Source organism: Mus caroli, unplaced genomic scaffold (assembly GCF_978045245.1).
Source record: "Mus caroli unplaced genomic scaffold, Mus_caroli_1 scaffold_8, whole genome shotgun sequence".
NCBI classification, from domain to species: domain Eukaryota; kingdom Metazoa; phylum Chordata; class Mammalia; order Rodentia; family Muridae; genus Mus; species Mus caroli.
In genome coordinates, this window is record NW_028227263.1 from 35,597,008 (window position 1) to 35,623,056 (window position 26,049).

At 38.2% G+C, this 26,049-nt stretch overlaps 1 protein-coding gene across 7 annotated transcripts in view; it reads left to right on the top strand.

The window, feature by feature from the left end:
* Sbf2 (SET binding factor 2) overlaps nucleotides 1-26,049 on the top strand; it is a 321,747-nt gene that overhangs the window by 183,326 nt on the left and 112,372 nt on the right. For all 7 annotated transcript variants that reach the window (XM_021166296.2, XM_029479590.2, XM_021166298.2 and 4 more), the window contains exons 14-16: nucleotides 9,773-9,977; nucleotides 15,846-15,955; nucleotides 17,434-17,583. In XM_021166296.2, coding sequence (XP_021021955.1) covers nucleotides 9,773-9,977; nucleotides 15,846-15,955; nucleotides 17,434-17,583 — 465 coding nt within the window. The remainder of the gene's footprint in view (nucleotides 1-9,772; nucleotides 9,978-15,845; nucleotides 15,956-17,433; nucleotides 17,584-26,049) is intronic.

Below are 26,049 nucleotides of genomic sequence, written 5' to 3' on the forward strand. Positions count from 1 at the left end.
ATGAAGTGAACTAACCACCTGAGTTCTTAGGCTGGCAGGGAGGCTACATGCTTAAGGAATAGTGGTTTTGTGCTCAGTGAGTGCTGGCCACTCCTTCTTGAGAAGTTTGTGGTTCCTCTGTTAAACATAAATCAAGTGGGGAATGTGGCACCTCTGAAGAAACGCAGAGGGAAGTTGTTTTAAGGAATTAGAGTGAAGAAGAACTTGATATTAGTGCCCTGGCCCCAATGCGTATTGTTTAATCTAGCTCTTTGACAAGGCCAGTGACCTAACAGTGAGACATTAGTCACTGCTTTGTCACATTCATTTGAAATCTGAGGACCAGTAAGTTAAAAGCAGAAATACTAAATACCTTATTACATATTACTGAATTATTTTCTTTGCTTGTATGTAAATGCTTGTGTGCATGTGTTGAGGACTGAACCCAGAGCCTTGTGCATGCTCTGTATCCACTATACTTCCAAGGTATTCCCCATATTCCACTCAGTTATGCTCAAGTTCTACATTTGAGGTCAGACCTTCCTTTAAGAGAGAGAATTCTTTTAGAAAGATTCATATTAAAACAAATGGTCTCTCTTTTCTGAACTGTCCCCATATAAGTTAGGCAATATAATTAAATATTCTTGGTTTGTTTCTGTAATTACTTTTATTATCAAATTTGACAGTATATTTTGCCTAATAACAAAAGAACAGAAATTAACACAGGAAGAAATTAGGCACAGCATGCTTGGTCCTGGAAAAACATAATTTTCTAGTTTAATTATTCAACACAGTAATACTTCACTAGACTGTCCTTTATAATTAGTTCCTTTCCCAAGAAGCAATATGTCATAGTCCTAAACGTATCTCATTTTTCAGTCATAATTGATTTTTCAAGAGTTTAAATAAACGGCATAGCATAAACCACTTAGCATACATTATCTGTCATCCTGTAGCACCCACTTAAGGAGACTCAGAATACCCATTTCCTGAGGTTATAGTGGACTCAGAATCATGTAGCTATTAAATGAAAGAATCCAGAGTTTAAATTTATGAACTCTGTCGAATTCCTAAATGTACTCGATCATATTGATTCCATTTAGTCCAAGAAAAGTAATAATCAACCAGACAGTGCTGGTGACATCTTTAGTCCCAGCACTCAGGAGGCAGAGGCCCTAGATGGATCTACAAAGTGAGTTCCAGGACAGCCAGAAAAATTCTGTCTCAGAAAAACAACAACAAAAAAAGTAGCAATGTTTCTATCACACTTTACGACAGTGTTTTAACAGACTTTCTCACTTGGCAGTGACCCTGTGCTTGACAATGTCCCTGTGCTATAAGAGATGGCTGGTGTTAAATGAATGAGGAAATTGAAGATTAAGAAGTAGTTTATTCTCTAGGTAGAAATGATTTATTGATGCATTTCAAAGATATACAGAATGCCAGGTAGGTATCAATTTAATCAAACAAGTCCAATAGGACTGATAACTTTTTAAAGAAGAAATAGCTGTTTACTTCTTTGATCTTTTTTTAAAGACTATATAAGGACAAATGTTATAGCTAGTAAGATGAGCGAGATTAGGGTTCTGATAATTAGTTTGTTTGTGAGGATCAACTGTCTACAAGGATTGCGCCAAGATACTTTAATGCAAAAAAAACAAAATAAATAGTTGCTTCTTACTATCTCATAACTTAAATGTTATGATACATACTTTATATTTACCATTTTATAAAGAAAAGAACAATAAAATTAATAGCTAGTAATTATACATACATAAAAGTGAATGTAAATCAAAACTGTCAGTTTTTAAAGTGATCATAATGAAACATTGCATTATTATGTAAAATAAAAATTTCCTTCTTTGTTAAGACTTTTCAAAATGCACTTTACATTTCATGAGTCTTTATTAAGCTTTTTTTAAAAATCTAATTCAATTCCATTTAATTTAATTGAATCCCCCCATCCATTGTGTATTTATGAAGTATTTACTAATGATGTGCATATTTTAGGCACATGATTCTCCTAATATCTTCCAGAAAAGATACACAAACATGATGATTGAAAATCTGAGAATATCATGATTTATTGTCACCATTCCTTCTAGTTGTAATATTTTGAAGTTTGTGACAACCCCAACATTTCTTTTTTTTTTAAGGTGGACAAATAATTTTATTTTGTGCATGCAAATACATGTCAAATACTGCAAACTTTTTCCGTCAATTTTCTCTCAAACACTGAAAATCATGTATAAATTTTTTTAGTAAATTAAAAAAAAACAAGACCATGTGATAAAGTTACTTTTTTGGGTCATGAAGGAAATTGAAAATATAAAGAGGAATCCTGTCAATGTGTGGAAAGTAATCCACATATTTTTATTTTTACATGAAAGCCAGTTTCACTACTATGTCAAAGTCACACTTCTGAAATTCCCCTGTGGTACGCAGGAGCCAACCATATAATTTTAGTTTGATTATTCTTGTTTTAGAATTGAAAAATGGTGATTCTATTCAAATGTTTGTAAATACTCGGCTACATTTAAGTGTGGTATATGTCTAGCCTGTCTTCACATCCCAGTTCAGGATTTCAAAGAGATGTTCACTTTCCAGTTTCTTCACATCGCTCCTATAATTTGTCCTTTAGTGAGGTTTCAGGAATGGGGGTTCTATGAATTGAACTAGATTTAGCTGCTTTTCTTGATTCCTGGAACTTCTTAAATACCTAAGAAAATTATTGGTGACTTCAGAACCTTGGAAATACGGAATAGAGGAGAAAACAAAGCCTTTGAGATGACTCACACCAGCTCTGGCAGGGTTTCTGCCACAGAGATAATGTGTTCACCTCTACACAACTTCTCCTGTGTGCCCAGCTGGCACTACTGAAGGCTGCCCTCTGCCTTTCAGTATTTGCATGAGCTGTTTTCCTACGTAGGCACCCTGTCCTAAGGTATTGTGATTGCAGACTTCATACAAGACCGTATACAAGACCTCATAATTAAATGCCAGAATAATCAAGATACGAATTTTAGGAAATTTCATTTTAAAGAACTAGAAAACCAGTTAAAGTAAGACCCTTTAACTCAAAGCATAAACTCCTCTCACTGATTTGCTTATTCATGATAAGTCAATTTTTGCAATTGGCTTTACATGGAGCAGAATCTTGAGTGCACCCATCTACAGATTTTGACAAGTGCATGATGCCCCCAGCATCATATTAAGTGATAGTGGAGTCACATCTTTCTACCACCTCAAGCCCTTGGTAACCAGTGAGTGATCTGTTTTCTATCTCTATAGCTTTGTCTTTCAAGAATTCACTTGTTTTGAATTTGCCTTCATCCTCTTAATATAGTGAATTTCGAGTTTATCCATGGTTACATAGAGATGGAGATGGTACCTCTCACAAGTGAGTAGCGTTCCACTTGCATAGATTGCCTAAGTTTTATTTCTCTGACTTGCTGAATAACAGTTTTGGCAATAATGAATATCCTAAACATTTATACAGGTATTTACATAAATGCAAACTTTATTTCTCTTAGGTAAATCCTTAGGACTCAGATACCAGGGTATATGGTAACACAACATTTAACTTTATTTAAAACCTGCTGATTGTTTTCCTATGTGTCTGTATTATTTTGTATTCCCACCTGTAGTGTATGAGAGTTCCATTTGCTTTCTGTCTTAAACAACACTCAGGATCTTAACTTATTTTTTGCTTCTTTGTTTTTCTTGCAGTCGTTCTCAAAAGTGTGCAGTACTTTTTGTAAAATAGTCTTTGTGACTATTTTAATTTCAGCAGGCAAGTGAATGTATATAATGTTATATAATCATTATATGCAAATGCTGCCTTAATATCTATAATAAAAGTAATTAGGTAATAATAGAGACTCTTTCTTTGGAGTCATTAAAGTATTGATTCTCCAAACACTAAACCTTCCCTACTCTACTTAGAGACATTATCATATTGGGCAATATCAAAAAACACTTTTCGTTATCACAGCTAGAGAGGCTGTGCTATCACGCTAGTAAATACAGGTCAGTGATGCTTCCAAATATTTCACAGTGCATGAAAGCACCCACATCTGCCCTAAACAAAGAAGTGTCAAGTTTAAATGCCAGTAGTGTCAACATGAATAATCACATCTAATAAAAGTGACACCGTTCAGCACATTAGCTGGGAAAAGCCTCCACACAAAGGCGTTAATGTTAGGAGACCATGATGCATCTCAGTGGCCTCTAAAAAGTTAATAAAGCTAGAAAATTGAGACTATCACATTCCATCAGTGTCATCTACTGTCAGGCAGCTCAAGAGTGATTTACATAAGTGATAATAATGTCTTCAGCTACATTTGGGGAGATTTGTGCTATTCCTCAGAGTAGTAGCTATGAGTGGTGGATATTAAAACAATCTTAAATATCCGAACTAATCTAGAATATTTAGTAACCTCTAACAAAGAATATTTATTGTTTCATTGTTATTGTTAGTGTAGAATATTTATTGTTTCATTGTTATTGTTAGTGTAGAATATTTATTGTTTCATTGTTATTGTTAGTGTAGAATATTTATTGTTTCATTGTTATTGTTAGTGTGGCTATGGGCTACTTTAGATTTCCAGTAAGTCTTAAGATTTTTGTTTTGTTTTCTTTTGCCTTTATTTGACATGTATGTTTGACCTTCTTTTCTATAAATCCTGAGCACACCCTCATTTAGTCTGACAAAGAAAGAAAAAAAATTGATGTTTCCTGACCACATGTATATAAGTTGGTAATTTTTTTTAAATCTGAGAAAAACAGTGAGCCTCTCCATATGTGAGTTATAGCAGGATTACAGAGACAACCCCTGAAAAGCAGCATCAAAACTTAAAATTTACTCCCAGGGAAAGGGCTGAACTTAGCCAGACTTTCTTAGCTGTTCATCCTGGTGGACTTGCACAAAATTGTTTTTATGTCACTGTGTTAAGTTGTCTGAGTCTTTGGTTATTACTTTATATTTAAATTTACATTTCTCTGATGTCAAGTAAAAATTTGTTTGTTGGCTTGGACTGTTAGAAAGTAACAGATTTCCTTGTTTCAGAAATAAAACTGGATTACAATTTTTAATGAAATCAGGAACCTAAGGAACCAGTCGAAACCCATTGATATGAGAAGTCAGAGTAGATATGTCTAAGACCCTTGTGAACGCAGCAAGTCCTAGCTTGAGCTTCCTTTCCTTGCTGCTTGTTTCACACAAGTTCTACTGGCATGCAGCAGTTTCAGGTGAAACATACAGTCTTCTACACTTAACGTGCTGCCCATTAGAGGGCAGTAGTGCACAGACACAGCAGCTAGGAAACCAAATAGATTTGCATCAGATAAACACAGTGTGTCATAAATTAGCAAATCTATCTAAGGTCTACATTTTACTGTAGAATGTATCTGCAACTACAGGTAGGCTCACCTTTGAACTTTTAACATGGGGTTTTCAAATGCTTATTATATAGATTTGGTTCACAGGTTTTCTGATTTGTTTATAGGAACACTGTTAATGCGCAATATCTTTTAAGAAGTGATGTATGTGTAAACATGCTGCTTCTTTTACTGCAAGTGCAATCGCTATTACTAACATATACATTGTCAGTATTGCAATATTAGAAAGGAAAGGAGTGCATTTCATTTTAAGCATACGGTATCATACAAAAAAACATGTAATAGAGAACTGTTTTTAAAATAGATGTTTTTTAGACTTTTAGAAAATAGCCTTAGATTGATCCTGGCATGTGTATAGTGGTAACAGCAATCACAAGACGTCTGTGATAAGTTCTGTATTATCGTCAGTACATATGAGGGTGAGCGAGTCATCCTGTCCCAGATCACACCTACTGATGAAATGCTCAGGCTTGGATGTGAGCACCAAGCATTCTGAAACCAGAGAACATAAACTAAAAGTACCTCAATGTACTCACTGGATTACCTAAATTTGCTGCTGAATTGTAATGCTACCTAGTTTTATCATGTTTTCATGTCTAATCTTGTTTCTGGGCTGTATATTCAGCTTGTCCATTTAATCCTTGTCCATTTAGTCATAGGCTATATAAGGTTACATACATCTGAAACCTTGACTCAGCCATTTTCTCTCCGTTAGTCTGTATAGTACTAGAAAAAAAAAAAATGCCTGAAACAATTAACTTACAAGGATGAAAGATTAATGTTGACTCTATGGTTCAGAGACTTTAAGGAAAAGCTGCTGAACCCTGATATTTTGGACTTGGTGACATAGCTCATTATGATGAGTGTACTTAATAGAAGAGGCCGTTCATCTCAATGTGGCTAAGAAACAGAGACAGGAAGGGGCCAATATCCCCATTCAGGGTACATACTTTGCGGTACAACTTCTTTCCACCAGGCCTTAACTCCTAAGGATTTTAGCATTCCCAACAGCACCGATGGCTGATGACGAAACCTAGCATATGGATCACTGGGGGGCATGTAAGATCCAAGCTATAATGTTCTTCTGGGCTCCCTTGACTTTTTATGGGTCTTTGTTTTTCACTGTAAGGATAAACATGCCACATTACAGATTTTGACTAGAAGTACTGCATGTAACCTTTATTTTCCTAAATGACCTTAGTCATTGCTAGAACAGCAGGTAACAGAGATGCTAAGTAGTTTCTACTTTAAATGTTTTTATGTTTTAGAAGTTGTTAAAATGAGGAGGCCCTATATGGCCCAGTGGATAAAGCCATGTGAACCTGACATCCTGAGTTCAGATCCCCAGAGTTCATGTTAAAACAAGACCCAGTAGTGTCCATGTCCATAATTTATTTCAGTGTACTCAGTGGGGAGGTGGAATGTAGAGATGGGAGAAATGCCAGAAGCTTGCAAGCAAACTAGCCTAACCTACACAGTAGAGAACAAAATAGAGCTTATCTGAAACAAGATAGAAAGTGAGGACCAACACCCCAAACTTTCCTCAGACCTTCACACACACTTCACTTGACACACATATGAACATATATATGTATACATATATACAAAAAGTCTTAAAACCTTGTCATGGTGACTATTTACTTCATTTAAAATAAAGTACAAAGAAGGGTTTTTTTTTTAATTGCTACAAAAATCAGTCTAAATAGAAATAATATTTACTTTAGAGGATTTGAGATTCAAGGTCCATATGAATTATCTCTCCACTCTGGAGAAAGTATATCCACTATATTTTAGAAAATTGATAATTAAGATATGGATTTTAAGAATGTGGATAGGCCGGGCGTGGTGGCGCACGCCTTTAATCCCAGCACTTGGGAGGCAGAGGCAGGCGGATTTCTGAGTTCGAGGCCAGCCTGGTCTACAAAGTGAGTGCCAGGACAGCCAGGGCTACACAGAGAAACCCTGTCTCGAAAAACCAAAAAAAAAAAAAAAAAAAAAAAAAGAATGTGGATAGAAGTCATACCTAATGATGAAAGCATCTTAAAGAAGTGAATCCCAGGGACCACAGATGCTGATGTCTGTGTTCATTCTAGGCATAAACATAAGCTGATTATTTATCTTAGGTAAGTTATTTGTCTAGCATCTCATATGGAACAGTATATGAATCAAAATCTAGTGTTTTGACACTTCAAACGGTCTCATTTCCATTGTGTCCCGAGAAATGCTAACTGTATCCTCTGCCCTAATCCACCTTTTTTTTTCCTGGATTTGAGCCATATAGCCAGAAAGAATTTTGGGGGACAGTTCTAATAGATGGTGACAGTTGACCAGTTTTAACTAACAAGAGCATGTTATAGGATACAAATGAGTTTAGTCTACACCATGAATAGCATAGGTTCAGTGGAAATAAGGAATTTTCTGGTGGCAGAAGGATAATAAATGCTAGAAGTGGTCTAAGAACAGTTGTAAAGCAGCCTTCCCTAGAGAACTTTATAGAATACATGAATTCCACTCTGCTCAGGATTTGAAATAGAATCCTCCTTAAACTGATGGTAGATAAAGTTTCACACAGGCCCTAAGAGTATTTAAAAATATTAGCTGATGGGGTTAGGGTATAGCTCAGCGGAAGCATATAGAAAGCCCTGCGTTCAATCTCCTACCCCAGAAACTTTCAATTAACTAAATTATTACATTTTGATGTATGTCAAACATATCATACTTGATAGAGTGTGTAGAAAGTAGTTTAGTGCCTTCTGCATGCCTATTTTTTTCCTGCAATAGGTATAAGACAAATAAAGCAAAAACACAAAATAAAACACTAACTTTTTAAAATGGGGCTGGAGAGACGGCCCAGAGGTTCGATTTTCAGGATCCATCAGACAACTCATTAACACCTAGAAGTGCAGCTCCAGAATAGTCAGTGCCCTCCTCTGCCTCCGCCGGCTGGCCGGCAGCTCTAACAAGTGTGTGTATGCACACAGGCACACATATGCATAGTTATGAAGAAAAATTAAATGTTTAAAATTGTTAATTTAAAAATACCTTTTAAACCAAGCAAAACATCTGCTTTTTTTTAAACGATTTTATTTATTTATTTATTTATTTATTTACTTATTTAATGTATGTAAGTTCACTGTAGCTGTCCTCAGACACTCCAGAAGAGGGCGTCAGATCTCATTACAGATGGTTGTGAGCCACCATGTGGTTGCTGGGATTTGAACTCCTGACCTTCGGAAGAGCGGTCGGGTGCTCTTACCCACTGAGCCATCTCACCAGCCCAAAACATCTGCTTTTGTGGTGCTTCATTTTAGAGAGACGAGGCTGGACAATAGATAAATCATAGTATGTAGAAAGGTTTCACATATTAAAGAGAAAAAATATAAAGAAAATAAGGGATGTATCAAGGGAGACAGTATAATTTTGGTAAAGTGTCCATAAAAGATGTATATAAGAACTGCAACTCCAGAGGAAGCAGAGAAGCATATCAGACCAAGGGAACAGCTGTGTGCCAAGGTCTTAAGGCAGCAACAGGAGAGCCTGTGAGCTTCGAATCGATGCATGTAAATTATAGTTGAATAGAAATGCTACATCTTGCAGTCTCATTACTAACTTTGGGTTTTACTCTGGTGAAGGGGCTACTTGAATGAACAAGATTGTGTGGTGATTTGTCATATTTTAATGAGATCACTGACTTTACTGTTGAGAGATGGAAAAGGGCAGAGTCAGGGAGACCAGTTGTACTGGATGGTCTGAGAGCTGTTAACTTGAACTAAAAGGAGATGTAGGCAGATTATAAATCTACTCTTGACAGTGAAGTCCACAAGGTTTATAGAAAAATGGATAATTGTATGTTAGAAAGAGGGGTTAGAGATGACCAAAATATGTATTCAGTGATCAACTAAGTAAAATAGATTTCTAAATAGATGGCATTGTTATTTTAAAATCTTAGTGGAAATACTTTGTTGTACATAGTTAAATAGAGAACTATAGAATTGGAGAGAACATTCAGATTGAGAGCATTGAATCATTGATGTCTTTTTGATAAAGAGCTAACAAACTGGAAGTAATCTCTAAAGGAGTTACGTGTCAGTAGAATAGAGGCCCAAGGATCAAGCATTGGGGTATTTGCATAATTAAAAGGTGAGGAGATGCAACCAGATCTAAAACCAAAGCAAGGTGCCTATCTATCCACAGAAGAAGACAACCAACTGTCTGAGATGCTGCTGGAGAGCTTGGAGAAAGAACCTGGTATTCTGTATACTTTGGCATGTATATGAATGTACACACCTGTTTGATTTTAGTGTGTCCCTCTGTGCTCTTGTTTCTTCCTATTTTAACAAAGTTATGTTAAATATGTTAACTTGGATAATTTTTTTTCTGTCTGATGTTACAGGAGAATCCAAACCCTCATATGGCATTCCAGAAAGTTCCACGTCCAACAGAAGGATCCCACTTGAGAGTTCATATTCTTCCTTTCCCAAAGATTAATGAAGCCCGGGTTCAAGAACTAATACAGGAAAATCTTGCTAAGAACCAGAATGCACCTCCTGCTACACGAATAGAAAAGAAATGTGTAGTGCCAGCAGGTCCACCCGTTGGTATGTATGTGCATGTGTGCATGCATCCATGTGTGCATGTGTGTCCTCCTCTCTGTGTATATGCGTGTATGTGTGCATGCGCGCGCACACATTGCTTGTTTTAAAAGTGAACCTTTTATGAGTCAGGAAGTGACATATTCCTATAATCCCAACACTTGGGAGGCTAAGGCAGGAAGATTGACTCAAGCTTTAGGCCAGACTGAGCTACCTAGGGAACACAACACCCACCTAGAATCTCTCTCTCTCAAAATGAGATTCTATCTGAAAACCAACCATGTGTCCTAATTAAATACAAGACATATCAATGAAAAGCATCTAATTTTATAAAATGAACAAGCTCATAAACTACAATCAAAGTATTATCAACAGAAACTACTTCATCCACCCTTCCTCTCATAAAACGTGATAATTATCTGACCACTGGAACTGTAAAACCTGTTTCTTTCTTAAAACAATTTATTGAGCTTAAAGTATTGTTTTTGTACTTCACATACTGAAAGTCCTGCTATGGGTATACAGTGCAGCAACTTTGCAGTAACTTACAGTTTACTCTAGCATCACGCTTTAGTTGAAGAACATTTTCTTAAGCCATTGCTCTTTTGTACCTGTTCTCAATGATTTCCTTCTTCCGTCTAGAACTACCTTCTCTCCGGGTTGGAGAGGAATCTCCTTCCTGGTTTTATGAGTTTGCCTATTGTGGACATTTGTATAAATGCAGTTATGTACCATGTGTGCCTCTGTGACAGGCCTGTTCATCTAGAATAATGTTTTCAAAGTTTTTATGGTAGCATATGTAATTATGCCATTGGTTTTTGTGAATGAATAATGTTCAACAGTAAGGGGAAATGCATGTACATTTGACCTTTTTAAAATTATTCATGAGGAGATGGACATTTGAGTTGGTTTTGTTTCAGGAGTTTTATTAATAATGTTGCTATGAACATTGATATGTAACTTTTGTGTAAATATACTTTCATTTCTCTTGAGTACATTCCTAAGAATACTCTGTTTTAAGGAGCTGGCTCTCTTTTCCATAGAAGGTGCCCTACATTACACTCTAATACCAATGTCACACGAGGGTGTGACATCTCCCAGCACCAGAGTACTAAGCAGCTCTTTGTTGCCTTGTCTGCATCTTCTGTTAATGTCTATAATGCTGGCTACTGTGGCATCACCTTTAGCCTCAGCAGCCAGGGAACGAAGACTGGTAATTCTCTGAGTTTGAGGCCAGCCTGGTCTACGTAGAAAGTTTTAGGGCATCCAGGGCTACATCATGAGTTCTTTCTTCAAATAAATAGTCTTTGTCAAGTTTTAATTTGAGCTATTTATTATTGAATTACTAGAATTTTCAATAGTTTTTAGGTGATTCCCTTACCAGATATCCTATTTGTAAATGCATTCTCCTCTTTTTTCGGACTGTCTTTCTTCCTTTTTTTAAATTAAAAATTTCTTTATTATTTATTCCCAGTGCCACTATCACAGTTTACTGGGTAATATGCCTGATTGTAATGAAAAGAAAAGGCTACAATAGACAAAAGTCCTCAGGAATGTACATCTAATTGACACTATATTGCATCAATCAATAGCTGCACTTTTTTCAAACTGTAGCCATGACAGTCTTTTATGCTGTGTTTTAAAACCTTCTGCTACCATATCCACCACTTCTACCACCAGATCCATAGCCACTCCCATTGATACTGCCTCAAGACTCCCATCAAAACTGCCCCTCTTAATGGGTCCATAATTTGATTGCTTTACCCACTGTAATTTCCAAAGTCATTATAGTTCCCACCAGCACCTCCTTCATTGTAACCATCATAGCCTCCTCTACCACCACCACATCCACCAGCTTGGTTCTCATGACCCGGCCTACCACCTCCATAACCTCCTCTACTCCTGTAACCAGGAACACCACCCTAGTTGCCACCATCACCTCCAAATCCATTATATCTACCATCGCCACCACCTCCACCACCATAGCCGCCTCTTCCACCAGAGTTTCCTCCACGACCCATGAAGTTGTCAGATCTACCTCTATAATGTCTCTGTGACTCAGCTGACTGCATCTCTTGTTTAGAAAGGGCCATTTTATCAGCCTCCAAACGCTGACACCATTGCATACACTAGCAAGATTTTGCTGAAAGGACCCTGATATAGCTGTCTCTTGTGAGACTATGCCAGGGCCTAGCAAACACAGAAGTGGATACTCACAGTCAGCTAGTGGATGGATCACAGGGCCCCCATGGAGGAGCTGGAAGAAGTACCCAGGGAGCTGGGGGGATCTGCAACCCTATAGGTGGAACAACATTATGAACTAACCAGTACCCCGCCCCCCAGAGCTCATGTCTCTAGCTGCATATGTATCAGAAGATGGCCTGGTCGGGCATCAGTGGAAAGAGAGGCCCATTGGTCGTCCAGACCTTATATGCCTCAGTACAGGGGAACGCCAGGGCCAAGAGGTGGGAGTGGGTAGGTGGAGGAGTGGGTGTGGGAGGGTGTGTGGGACTTTTGGGATAGCATTGGAAATGTAAATGAAATAAATACCTAATTTACAAAAAAAAAAAGAAGAAAGGGCCTTTTTCACTTCACAGTTCTGCCCTCAAATAGTGTGATGTTTCTGAACAACAATTTTATCTATCATATCATAATCATCAAAAGTTACAAAAGCAAATCCTCTTTTCCCACTCTGCCTGTCTCCATAACCTCTATGGTTTCAATCTTGCCACACGTTTCAAAGAAGAGAGATTCTTCTTTGAAATTTTGTTCTGTATCTATTAACCACCATTTTTTTCTTCACTGTTAAATGGATACTCAGCTTTACAGAATCCTCCCTAGAAACAGCTCTCTGGTTCTCCACATCCCCATCAACCTTGTGTGTGGCTGAGCACACATTGCAGCATCCATCTCTTCAACACAAAAGTTGGTCATAAAACCAAAGCCCTTAGAATGTTTTGTTTAGGGATCACTCATTACTGCAAACTTTAGTGAGTGTGCCTCATTCCTCAAAATGTTCTCTTAAGCTATCATCCGTAGTTTCAAAGCTCAGACCACCAATAAAAGGCTTCCTCAACTGTTCTGAGTCCCTTGGCTCATGACGCTCCATTTTGAGACTTCACCTCTTCCAACTCATGTTCAGTGAGACCAAGAAAAAGAGGCAAGTCTGGAGGTTAGTTCATAATGTTGTTCCTCCTATAGGGTTGCAGACCCCTTCAGCTCCTTGGGTACTTTCTCTAGCTCCTCCATTGGGGGCCCTGTGATACATCCAATAGCTGACTATGAGCATCCACTCCTGTGTTTGCCAGGCACTGGCATAACTTCATACGAGACAGCTATAACAGGATCCCTTCAGCAAAATCTTTCTGGCATATGCAATAGTGTCTGGGTTTGGTGTCTGATTATGCGATGTATCCCCAGGTTGGGTAGTCTCTAGATAGTCCATCCTTTAATCTTATCGCCAAACTTTGTCTCTGTAACTCCTTTCATGGGTATTTTGTTCCCTATTCTAAGGAGGAATGAAGTATCCACCCATTGGTCTTGCCTCTTCTTGATTTTCTTGTGTTTTGCAAATTGTATCTTGGATGTTCTATGTTTCTGGGTTAATATCCACTTATTAGTGAGTGCATATCTCTAGCTGCATTTGTAGCAGAAGATGGCCTAGTCGGCGATCTCAGGGAAAAGAGGCCCCTTGGTATTGCAAACTTTATATGTCCCAGTACAGGGGAATGCCAGGGCCAAGAAGTGGGAGTGGGTGGGTAGAGGAGCAAGGCGGAGGGAGGGTATAGGGAACTTTGGGGATAGCATTTGAAATGTATATAAAGAAAATATCTAATAAAAAAGAAATGTATATAAAGAAAATATCTAATAAAAAAAGAGGCAGGTCTAAGGACTGTCTTTCTTTTTCTTTTTTTTTCTTTTAATTAGGTATTTTCTTCATTTACATTTCCAATGCTATCCCAAAAGTTCCCCATGTCCCCCCCCCCATTCCCACTTCTTGACCCTGGTGTTCCGCTGTACTTAGGCATATAAAGCTTGCAAGACCAGTGGGCCTCTCTTTCCACTGATGGCCAACTAGGTCATCTTCTGATACATATGCAGCTAGAGACACGAGCTCCGGGAGGTACTGGTTAGTTCATATTGTTGTTCCACCTATAGGGTTGCAGATCCCTTTAGCTCCTTGGGTACTTTCTCTAGCTCCTCCATTGGGGGCCCTGTGTTCCATCCAATAGCTGACTGTGAGCAACCACTTCTGTGTTTGTTAGACCCAAGAATAGCCTCACAAGAGAGCTATATCAGGGTCCTTTCAGCAAAATCTTGCTAGTTTATGCAATGGTGTCAGCATTTGGAGGCTGATTATGGGATGGATCCCGGATATGGCAGTCTCTAGATGGTCCGTCCTTTCGTCTCAGCTCCAAACGTTGTCTCTGTAACTCCTTCCATGGGTGTTTTGTTCCCAGTTCTAAGAAGGGGCAAAGTATCCACACTTTGGTCTTCTTCATTCTTCTTGAGTTTCATGTGTTTCACAAATTGTATCTTATATCTTGAGTATTCTAAGTTTCTGGGCTAATATCCACTTATCAGTGAAAACATATTGTGTGAGTTATTTTGGAATTGGGTTCCTCACTCAGGATGATGCCTTCCAGGTCCATCCATTTGCCTAGGAATTTCATAAATTCATTCTTTTTGATAGCTGAGTAGTACTCCATTATGTAAATGTACCACATTTTCTGTATCCATCCTTCTGTTGAGGGACATCTGGGTTCTTTCCAGCTTCTGGCTATTATAAATAAGGCTTCTATGAACATAGTGGAGCATGTGTCCTTCTTACCAGTTGGAACATCTTCTGGATATATGCCCAGGAGAGGTATTGTGGGATCCTCTAGTAGTACTATGTCCAGTTTTCTGAGGAACCGCCAGACTGATTTCCAGAGTGGTTGTACAAGCTTGCAATCCCACCAACACTGGAGGAGTGTTCCTCTTTCCCCACATCCTCGCCAGCATCTGCTGTCACCTGAATTTTTGATCTTAGCCATTCTGACTAGTGTGAGGTGGAATCTCATGGTTGCTTTGATTTGCATTTCCCTGATGATTAAGGATGCTGAACATTTTTTCAGGTGCTTCTCAGCCATTAGGTATTCCTCAGGTGAGAATTCTTTGTTCCCGACCAGTTTCTCTGCCCTTCTTTCCTCCTAGTCCCTACCCCCCATCCCTATCCACTCCTCTCCTTCTCTTCAGAATATCAGCCAGCCTTGGCATATCAAGTTACAATAAGACTAGATCTTTGAGGCTAGTCAAGGCAGCCTAGTTAGGGGAAAGAGTCACAAAGGCAGGGAATGTAGTCAGAGACAGCAACCCTGCACCTGCTGTTATGAATCCTACATGAAGACCAAGCTTACAACTGTTACATCTGTACAGAGGGCCTGAGTCAGTCCTGTGCATGCTCTCAGGAGGTTCATGGACTGTCTGTCTGTCTTTAGTGATACTTGTCTCTTCTTCCCTAGCAATTGAGGGGGATGTGGCAAAGTCTCATGATAGTGGAGCTTTTTCCTGTTTTAGCTCTAGTTTAGTATTCTGGGTGTATCTTGAAGTTGATTTCTTAGATATGTACATATTTGCAAGTGTTATACTAGTAACTTACCTCTCCATTATTAGAAAATGTGAACTAAATTGTATATACTCCAAAGGAAAAAATGAATTACTTTAAAACTATTAGCATGACCAATTATACTATTTTTTCACTTGTTACATTTGTACTTGTTACACTTGTTACATTTTCAGGTTTTTTTCCCAAGGATTTGAAAGATTAGCCTAGTCAGTGCATAATGTATGTAGTTCTAATTTATTTGTGTTCTCTTTATATTCCTCTACTAGTTTCAATAATGGAAAAAGTGATAACAGTTTTTAACAGTGCACAGAGACTGGAAGTTGTTAGAAACTGCATCTCGTTCATATTTGAAAATAAAACTTTGGAGACTGAGAAGGTAATGAACCGTTTTTCCTATTTATCATTTCCCTTTTAGGCTACATTTGAAGTTACCAAGTGGTGTCTTCTCCAGTTCTCTTCTGTCTCTCAGTCACTTTAATGACTTAGGTGAACAGTGTCTAAAATTTAGACTATAGTTTAAATACATGCCTACAAGAAAAATTTTGTAGTCATTTTCTACAAATTTTTGTTACAGAGATTTCATATTATCTTGTGTGTGTGTGTGTGTGTGTGTGTGTGTGTGTGTGTGTGTGTGTGTGTGTGTGTTATGTGTGTGGGGTGTGTGCTGGTGTCAGCAGATGCCATGCCACCAGAGCCCCTGAAAAGCGGGAGTTATACCGTAAAGAGTCACTTGATGTGGGTGCTGGGAACTGAACTTGTGAAAGCAGTACACAGTCTCACCAGCTGAGCTGTCTCTCCAGCCACTTTCTCTCCAATTTAAAAGCTTGGTTCCTTAAAACTTTTTTCACATACTTAATTTTATATATAATTTCATCTTTTGCAAGGAATCTAGTTAAATTGTATAATGAATACTAGAAACTGATAATAAAATTTAAATGTGCCTTTGGGTTTTCTTGCCTTCTTCAATGGATCATGCTGAACATGACATAGCCTTTTCTTGGTGACTCATGGTCACAGTTCTCAACATCTGCTACAAGGGGTTGGTAAATATGTACAGTTGCTTGCTACTTACTACATGATAACTAACCCATCATCCCTCACTTTTTCATGTTGAGCGTTTTGTTGTTTATTTGTTGGTTGGTTTTTGCCTTCAGCTTCTGCATGCTGTTTTCTTCTGATTTGGGTTTGTTTTGGTTCGGAGTTTTGGAGACAAGGTCTCACTCTGTAGTATTCTACATTGATGTTGTGTTACTGATCCTTCTGCCTCAGCTCCTTGGAATACAGGTGTATGCCGCCATACCAGGCTTTGCATGCTGACTTTATACCTGCTTCTATTGTTGTTGTGCCCCATTGCTCTGACAATTTTCCTTAATTGCTTATTTGTACCTTTGTTCTATACTTTTAGGATTTTCAAATTAAATAAGCTCTCTATTACAAAATGCAAATGAGCAGGTTTATATAGTAAATTAGGGAGCCATTTCTGAATGTTCTTACAATGAAAGCAATGCTCTCATTAAAGATAACATCCAAAGATGTCTAAATGTCTATAGCTTTGTGTCATGGTCTAAGCAGCAGTCTATTTGGTCACTGAAGTTCTGTCAACTCCGGGGAAGGAGGGGCAAATTTAACGTTTTCTCAGTCTGCATTACAAGCTACTTGTACTTGTTTTTCTTCCTGTCTTATAAATGAACATATAATTACAATTCTGTTTTACAATTGGTCTTAATAGTGAGTCACCCATTCCCTAGGAATTCAATTCTGGTGACTTTGTTAAATACTTGACAGGACATATTTGAATTTTCAGTGTGGTTGCTTGAAGGTACTTTTGGTCACATGGAATTCTCTTGTTCTCAGACCCTTCCTGCTGCCTTGAGAGCCCTTAAAGGAAAAGCAGCAAGACAGTGTCTCACTGATGAACTGGGCTTGCACGTTCAGCAGAACCGGGCAATACTGGACCATCAACAGTTTGACTACATAATAAGGATGATGAACTGTACTCTACAGGTAATCTGGAGTGATTTTGGATTATTCCCATTTTGCAAATAACTTTTTTTCCCAAAAGATATATTAATTACTGAAATATCAGTGTCTTAAGGCTGCTATGGCTAAAGAAGAGCTGAAATCTATTGAGTCACTTGCTCCTTAGCTGATGTAAATTCTCACTTCTTTGTTCTTCCCTTGTTTTCTATTGACAAGTACTTTGTTACTTTACTGATTTTATAATATGACCAATATATTAAAGGCCTATAGTTGTATATTACCAAATTTTATACTTACGTCTGTTAATGTAGTTTTTGGCTATTTTATTGGGTTTTAATGTTTTATTACACCCTAATCAAACCTTCAACACTAGGTAGGAGAGAAAGCAGGTTAGAGGGGAAAGGGAACACACATCTCTTTGGACTACTTCCTCCTGATGAGGATGTTGAGTCCCTTGGGGCAAGTCCAATCTTCATCATCAGAATACCTCCACTTTCTTCTCATGAAACCACAATAACAACAACCAGGAACAGCACTGGGGCAGCAGCCTCCACAGGCTCTCTCAGGGCCTGGCTGTGCATGAAGCAAATCATGACACCTGCTGTTAAGTGGCCTCTTATCCCACATCTGGGATTAAAACAAAAACCTATTCACATAACATAACTGGGTTTTTTAAGAAACCAAAATTCTCACTATATACGTCACTCCCTAGTCAGTTTTTAGATGTTATTGAAGCAGAGAGGAATTAATAATGAGCAATCCAATAATAACTGAATGAATTGAAAGAAACAATTTTCTATAGGCTTCAGAATAAGTATATGTTCTTACAGAGACGACATTCCTATAAAATAATGAGAACCCAAATTAGAAGAAACAATTTGGGTTCCTTGTTCTTTGCCATCCTGTTCTCTTTGAGTATTGAGAATTATGCTCTTCTGTATTCTGTGGGCACTTATACTCGCATATACATGTAGCCTCCCACCAGACATATAATTAAAAATAAAACAGATCTTAATAGGAAAACCAGACACATCAGTGATAGAATGGATATGTCAAATTTGGTATTTTCTTTCTATAGATTATTATTTTAAAGAGAACATGAACAAATTACAGCTTCAGGTAACGATATGGTTGTATCTTAAGATATTTTATATAAGACAGCTCAGTTATAGTATGGTTCCACATAAAAAATAAAAGCATAGTATTAAAATAGTATCCAGAAATGTTCAACGTAGTGGATATTAACATAAGTATGATTAAAGCCACAAAGAAAATCAAAGTCAAGATATGGCTGAAGGGATGGGGATCAAGCTACGTGCTAGAAAGCCACTAGCTTGTAGGAGGCCCTGTGGCATCTCAAAACCCCTAAATAGTTACCATTTTGATACTGATTTATTTAATAGTGGTTTCTTTGAAAGACTGTTCAACTCTCAAGTAGAAACATGCCAATCTATATATGTACTGGTATACAAACACATGTTATATATTAAATCTATATATGTACTGGTATACAAACACATGTTATATATTAAATCTATATATGTACTGGTATACAAACACATGTTATATATTAAATCTATATATGTACTGGTATACAAACACATGTTATATATTAAATCTATATATGTACTGGTATACAAACACATGTTATATATTAAAAGTAGGCATAAGGTTGTTACATAGAGTAGACATGATATGATTCCTTTTTTATTTGTAATTCCATATTCATGTACATATAGGTGACTATAAATCTGAAAAGATATTTACACTAAGCCCATTTTTACATAAGAGCATTTCTTTTATAATTAAAAATTATTTTGTAGAAAACATCTCAGTGTATGCTTATATACTGAATTTTCCCTTCCCCCCCAAAAAAACCCCACATTTTTTGTTAATTTTTATAGTAATTTTTTTCTATTGAATTTTTTCTATTTTTGTATTTTACAAAGAAGCAGGATTGACAGGTCAAGATGTTCAAAAGCTCTAAAGCTAGACAGTTCCACAGCTTCCAAATAACTGATGTTAAAGCACAAAAGCTGTGTTGAAAGGTTTTTTTTATTAGTATTTTATGCTATTTATGAACTTAAGTTTCAAAGCTTTAAGTTTCACACTTTAAAATTATGTTTTAAAGTCTTATCTAAATTTAATCTTAACACATCTAGTTAAGTATTTTACTTACAGACCTGTAGGAAGCTGGGCTACAATATTTTTTTTCATTGAATACTCATCTTTCTGGGAAGTAAGTTCAGTCATAACTTTGTTTCTTTCAAACACAACTTACTTATATAACTGCTTACATAAATCAGCATTTCAGATACACTTAAGCAGAGCTCCTGTTCCTGTTAAGGTTTCCATTGCTGTGAAGAGACACCATGACTAAGGCGTATTTTCTTTCTTTCTTTTTTTTTTGGGGGGGGGGGTGGTGACCTCCAGAGGGCAGTCATGCTAGGTCCCCTTCCATGAGTGCTCCACAGCCTCAGCAATAGTGCCAGACTTGGGGATCTCCCCTTGAGCTGGATCCCACCCCAGGCCCATCACTAGACCTTCTTTTCCTCAGACTCCTCTCCATTTCCATCCTGTAATTCTTTCAGACAGGAACAATTATGGGTCAGAGTTGTGACTGTAGGATGACAACCCCATCCCTCAATTGATGTCCTGTCTTCCTGCTGGAGGTGGGCTCTTTAAGTTCCCTCTCTCTACTGTTGGGCGTTTCATCTAAGGTCTTTGAGTCCTAAGTGTCTCTTACCTCCCAGGTCTCTGGTGCATTCTGGAGAAATGGTCAAAGTCCCTAGTGAACAGAGAAATGCAAATTAAAATGACCCTAAGATTCCACCTTACACCCATCAGAATGGCTAAGATCAAATCCTCAGGTGACAACACATGTTGGAGAGGATGTGGAGAAAGAGGAGCACTCCTCCATTGGTGGTGGGATTGCAAACTGGTACAACCACTCTGGAAATCAATCTGAAGGTTCCTCAGAAAATTGGAAATAGATCTACCTGAAGACCCAGTTATACCACTCTTGGGCATGTTTTCTTATAAAGGAAAACATTTAATTTGGACTGGCTTATAGTTTCAGAGGTTTGATCCATTATCATCAAGGTGGAAGGCATGCCAATGTGCAGGCAGACATGGTGCTAAAGGAGCTGAGAGTTCTACATCTTACTCCACATGCATCAGGGAATGACACTGAACATAGCATGAGCTTATATAAGAACTCAAAGGCTATTTCCACAATGACACACTTCTTCCAACAAGACCACACCCATGCCAACAAGGCCACACCTCCTAAAAGTGTTAGTCCCTATGGGATAAGCATTCAAACACATGAGTCTATAAGGTCCATACCTATTCAAACCACTGTATCTCACTCCCTGGCCACCATAGGCTTGTAGCCGTAGCATTATCAAAATATATTTAGTCCTTACTTCAAAAGCCCCCATAGTCTATCACAGTCTAAGTCCAAAGTTCACAAGTCTCTTCTGAGATTCATGCAATCTCTTAACTGTAATCACCTATAAAATAAAAAACAGACCACATACTTCCAACATGAAATGGCACAGGGTATACATTATCATTCCAAAACATAGGGAAAGGACCAAAGTGCAGAAATACAGCACCAAAGCAAGACTGAAAACTAGCTGAGCAAATTTCAAGCTCTGTGTCTGATGTCAAAAAGCTCTTAAGCTCTCCAACTCCTTTCAGCTTTGTTGACTGCCACACACTTTTTCTTTTAGGCTGGTTCTACTCCCTGATAGCAGCTTTCCTTGGCAGGTATCCCATGGCTCTGGCATCTCTAACATCCAGGAATGTCACAGCTTCACACTGAGACCTTTCACAGACTCATACAATGACCCCTCCATGCAGGGACACCCCTGCCATATGCCTGGCTTCAGTGACATTCCTTACTCTTGAAAGGAAAGTCCATAACCCCTTTTATTTCTAGGCCTCCATCCAGGAATATCCCTGCCACACACTTGGCCTCATCGACTTTCCTTAGGCTCTGATGGAGATTCCATAAACCCCTTTTTCTGTCCTTGCCTCTAAAGGCAGAACCACATGGCCAAAGCTGCCAAGTTCTGCTACTTGCTGGGGCTGGAATATGGCCCTCTTGTTCAATTATATCTTTACCAGCTTCCTGTTTTCAATGGTTTCCTTCACTGCCTAAGCTTGGCTATTCTGGAACTTGCTCTTTAATATTAATAATTAATATCTTTAATTTGTTTATCTCTTTGAACACAGGATTTATATCCATTCCACTTCCTGTGCCCCTTTAGTCCTTAAAACCATACATACATTTTGTATTTTTGCTTGCTCTGTTTGCAAAATGCTCTCTTCCTAACAGTGAACCACAGGACAGAGTCTATACTAGGTTGCTTTGAGATGTCTTTTGCTGATGCAGTTAATATAAATCTCTTTATCTTAGCCTTAGTCAAACTCTTTGGACAAAAGCAAAAGCCAGCCACATTCATCACCGAAATATCACAAGAACAACTGTATGTGTAGGCAACATACTAAAATTCTTCTCCTCTGAAATGTCTTGAGTCAGGCCCCCAGAGTCTAAGTCACCTTCAGCACTACTGTATTCTATGTTCCTACTAATATGGTCTCTTAAGCTCCACTTAAAGCATTCCACTGCTCGCCTAATCCAAAATCCCAAAAAGCACATTTCTCCAAACTAAAACAGGTGAGGCTTATCACAGCAATACCCCAGTCCCTGGTATGAATTTCTCTCTTAGTTAGGATTTCCATTGCTATGAAGAGACACTGTGACCAGGGAACTCTTACAAAGCACAACATTTAATTAAGCTGGCTTCCAGTTTCAGGGTTTAGTCCATTATCATCATGGCAGGAAGCATGGCAATATGCAGGCAGGCAGTGTGTTAAAGGAGCCAAGAGTTGTACATCTTGATTAGCTGGCAGCGGGGAGAGACTGCGTGTCACACTGCATATAACTTAAGCATGTATAGCATGTATGTGACCATAAATCCCACCTCCTTAGTGACACACTTCCTCCAACTAGGCCACTCCTATTATAGTAAGGCCATACCTCCTAAGAGTGTCATTCCCTATGGGCCAAGCATTCAAACTCATGAGTCTGTAGGGGCCATATCTATTCAAACACCACAGTCTCTGTGTTCATCATGCTCCCACCATTGTTTGCCATTATAGAAGTATTATTTTGGGTTATTAGTGGGCCTACATGTACTGTCCTTACTTGAATAGTTCTTTATTACACCGTGGGTTTAATGGTGTTTCTTCTTGTTGAAACAGCAGGCATAAAGGGGCTGGACATGACATTCAGAGTGCCCTTTACAAACACATAGAATTCAATAGCAGGCTAGACATCTGTGTTGGTTTTTTAAGAAAGAAACAAAAAGTAAATGAACTAAATTTTAGTTAGTGATTCAAACACTTAGTAATGTTTCTTTTCATGACCTAGAAATTAGTCTCTTTCTTGCCCTCAAGGGAAAACCAAAGGGAACATGAGTACTGCCAAACAATTGCTTTGTTTATTAGGCTCTTTCAAAGCCAAGATAATTTTGTCACAGCACTGTTTTATACAGGGTATAATTACTTCCTACATAACATCTCATTTCAAAAGATGGATCATATTTTTCAAAACAAGGGTTACAAAAAATCATGACTTGAACCTCTATTTAACATTTTTATTATGTCCAGAATCTAACTACTGTGTTTCAACAATAAATTTTGATTTGAAAACCCACTGAAGTTCTCTACTTCTCTCATTATGTTAAACTTCATTCTATGAGGAGCCCACTCATCAACACAGAAAAGGACCTTAGGAAATTCCAAATAAACATAAATGACAATTTTGATACACAGTTCCTCTTATGAAGTAGAGATCTCCAAATACATTTCCCCTGTATGCTTAAAAAAGAACAAGTAGACAAGCCAAACACTAAATATCAGCAGGTTTTAAAGTCTTTTTTTTTTAAGATTTATTATTATGTTCATTAGCGTTTTGCCTCCATGTATGTCTGTGTGAAGGTGCCAGATCCCCTGGAACTGGCATTACAGACAGTAAGCTGCCAAATGGACACAGGGAATTGAACCATGTCCTCTGCAAGAAGTCCTCTTACTGACTAAGCCATCTCTCCAGGGCCTGCATCAGCAGGTTTTGTGACTATACTTACACATTGGTCTCTATAAGCTTGGAGAGCTGGTTAAAGCTGGAAATTTTATATTGCAATAGAAACACTGAGAATGCGAGGTCATCCGTACTTAGGAGCATGCTTACACTCTGCCTTATGGCCTTAAGGAGAAGCAATTATACATCCCTTAAAATACACACATACACACCAATTATACATCCTTTAAAACACACACATGCACACATGTGCGCACGTTTAAACAATCAGGATTCCACAGATCAAGTTCATTAAAAAAATGAACTCACAGTTTTAAACTGTTCCAATACCATGGATATGATCCAGTATAAATTAATTTCAGCATAAACCAGTGACAAATTTAGACCTCCCCTATGACTAAGACTATATTTACTTATCTAACATATGTATGTAATAGTTGAGCTATGAAGTAAAATATCAACTATAAGAAAGTAACAAGAAACTAACAAGAACTACTAGGTAAGCTTATATAATCATTTAGTAAAGACACAAGGGATGTGGAAGAATTAGTGTTATTAAGGTGTTAGGTATCACTCTGTAAATGAACTGTATTTTAAATGCAGTTAGCCAACTGGTTCTTGAATTTCTGTGGAAGTACTACAGATTTAGGATGGCACCTTCAATAAAAGAACAAAATCAGAGGATTTAAAAACATCAACATAGGTTAATGAAGATGTGCTGACATAAAGCATCAACAACTAGGTCGGTGGGAAAGAACAGTCAGAAGTAGACCCATTTATGTCACTTTTCACAAAAGTATTGAAAAGCATGCAATATAGAAATAACGGGTTTTATTTCTTTACAAATAGTATTGGAATAACTACATATCAATATGAATACTAACTATATATCAGAAAATAAGGATTAATTTGAGTAGAGCATTGACAAAAAAATGGAGATATAAAATTTTTATTGGTAGCTTGATTTTATTCTTTTACATAAATTCTTTTTAAAATTGGCCACCTCACTTCAAACTTACAATCTTTCTGAACATGTGAGACAGCCAGTGTGTACCACTGCTTGTACTTCAGTAAGGCAGGGGTGTTGGGGGCAGGATAAAAGCTCCCTAGGGCAACCCAAGCAAAACCAGCTATGCATGGGGGTGGACATCTATAGGCTCAGCACGTGGGAGGGCGAGCAGAGGAATCCAAAATCAAGGTTATCTAGTCAGCTTGACACCAACTCAAGTCATCTGAGGAGGGAACTTCCCTCAGTTAAGAAAACTCCTCTATAAGATCAAGCTATAGACACGCCTTTAGGTAGCGACCCCTTTGGAGGCTAAACCACCCTTCCACAGGGATTGCATTTCAGATAGTAACATTATGATCTATAATAGTAACAAAATTACAGTTCTGAAATAGCAACAAAAATAATTTTATGGCTGGGGGCAGGGGTCACCATAACATGAGGAACTGTATTAAAGGGTGACGGCATTAGGAAGGTTGAGAACTACTGTGGTGGGGCATTTTCTTAATGATTCATTGATGAGGGAGGGCCCAGCCTATTGTGAGTGGTGCTGTCCCTAGGCTGGTGCTCCTGGATTCTATAAGAAAGCAGGTTGAGTAAGCCATGAGGAGCAAGCCTGTATGCATCATTTCTCCATAGCTCTGCATCAGCTCCTGCCTCCAGGTTCCTGCTCTGTTTGAGTTCCTGTCCTGGCTTCCTTTGATGATGAACAGCAAAGTGAAAGTGTAAACTAAATAAGCATTTTCCTCCCCAAGCTGTTTTGGGTCATGGGGTGCGGGGGGTGTTGTTTGTTTGTTTTTCGAGGCAGGGTTTCTCTGTGTAGCTCTGGCTGTCCTGGAACTCACTCTGTAGACCAGGATGGCCTCGAACTCAGAAATCCTCCTGCCTCTGCCTCCCAAGTGCTGGGATTAAAGGCGTGCGCTAACACTGCCCGGCATAGGTGTTTTATCACTGTAATAGTAGCCCTAACTATGACAGTTACATAGTCAGTTTGAGGCCAGCCTGGGCTCAATGAAACTGTATCCAGACTTCCTTGCTCCACTATCCATACCCTTTGGTTGTGGAGCAGACAACACAACATAACATAGGAATTTCTCATATGTTCTTCACTCATTGGAAGATACCTCTGTTAACCCAAATATTCAAAGATAGGAATCCAAGACAGAATAAAGAATGTACTTTCTTCCACAAAGGTAACCACGTTGAGACAGGCTACAGCATGGGGGCAGAGTGCAACATTACACAGAGACACTCTGTAACACTTCCCATTTCAATTTTGTGGACCAGCTTTGTCCTGCCCTGTTCTGGGTGTTCTGGGTGTTGACATAGGCTTTTCCTCAGAGCATAAGGTTACCTTGAGGTTGACATCTCC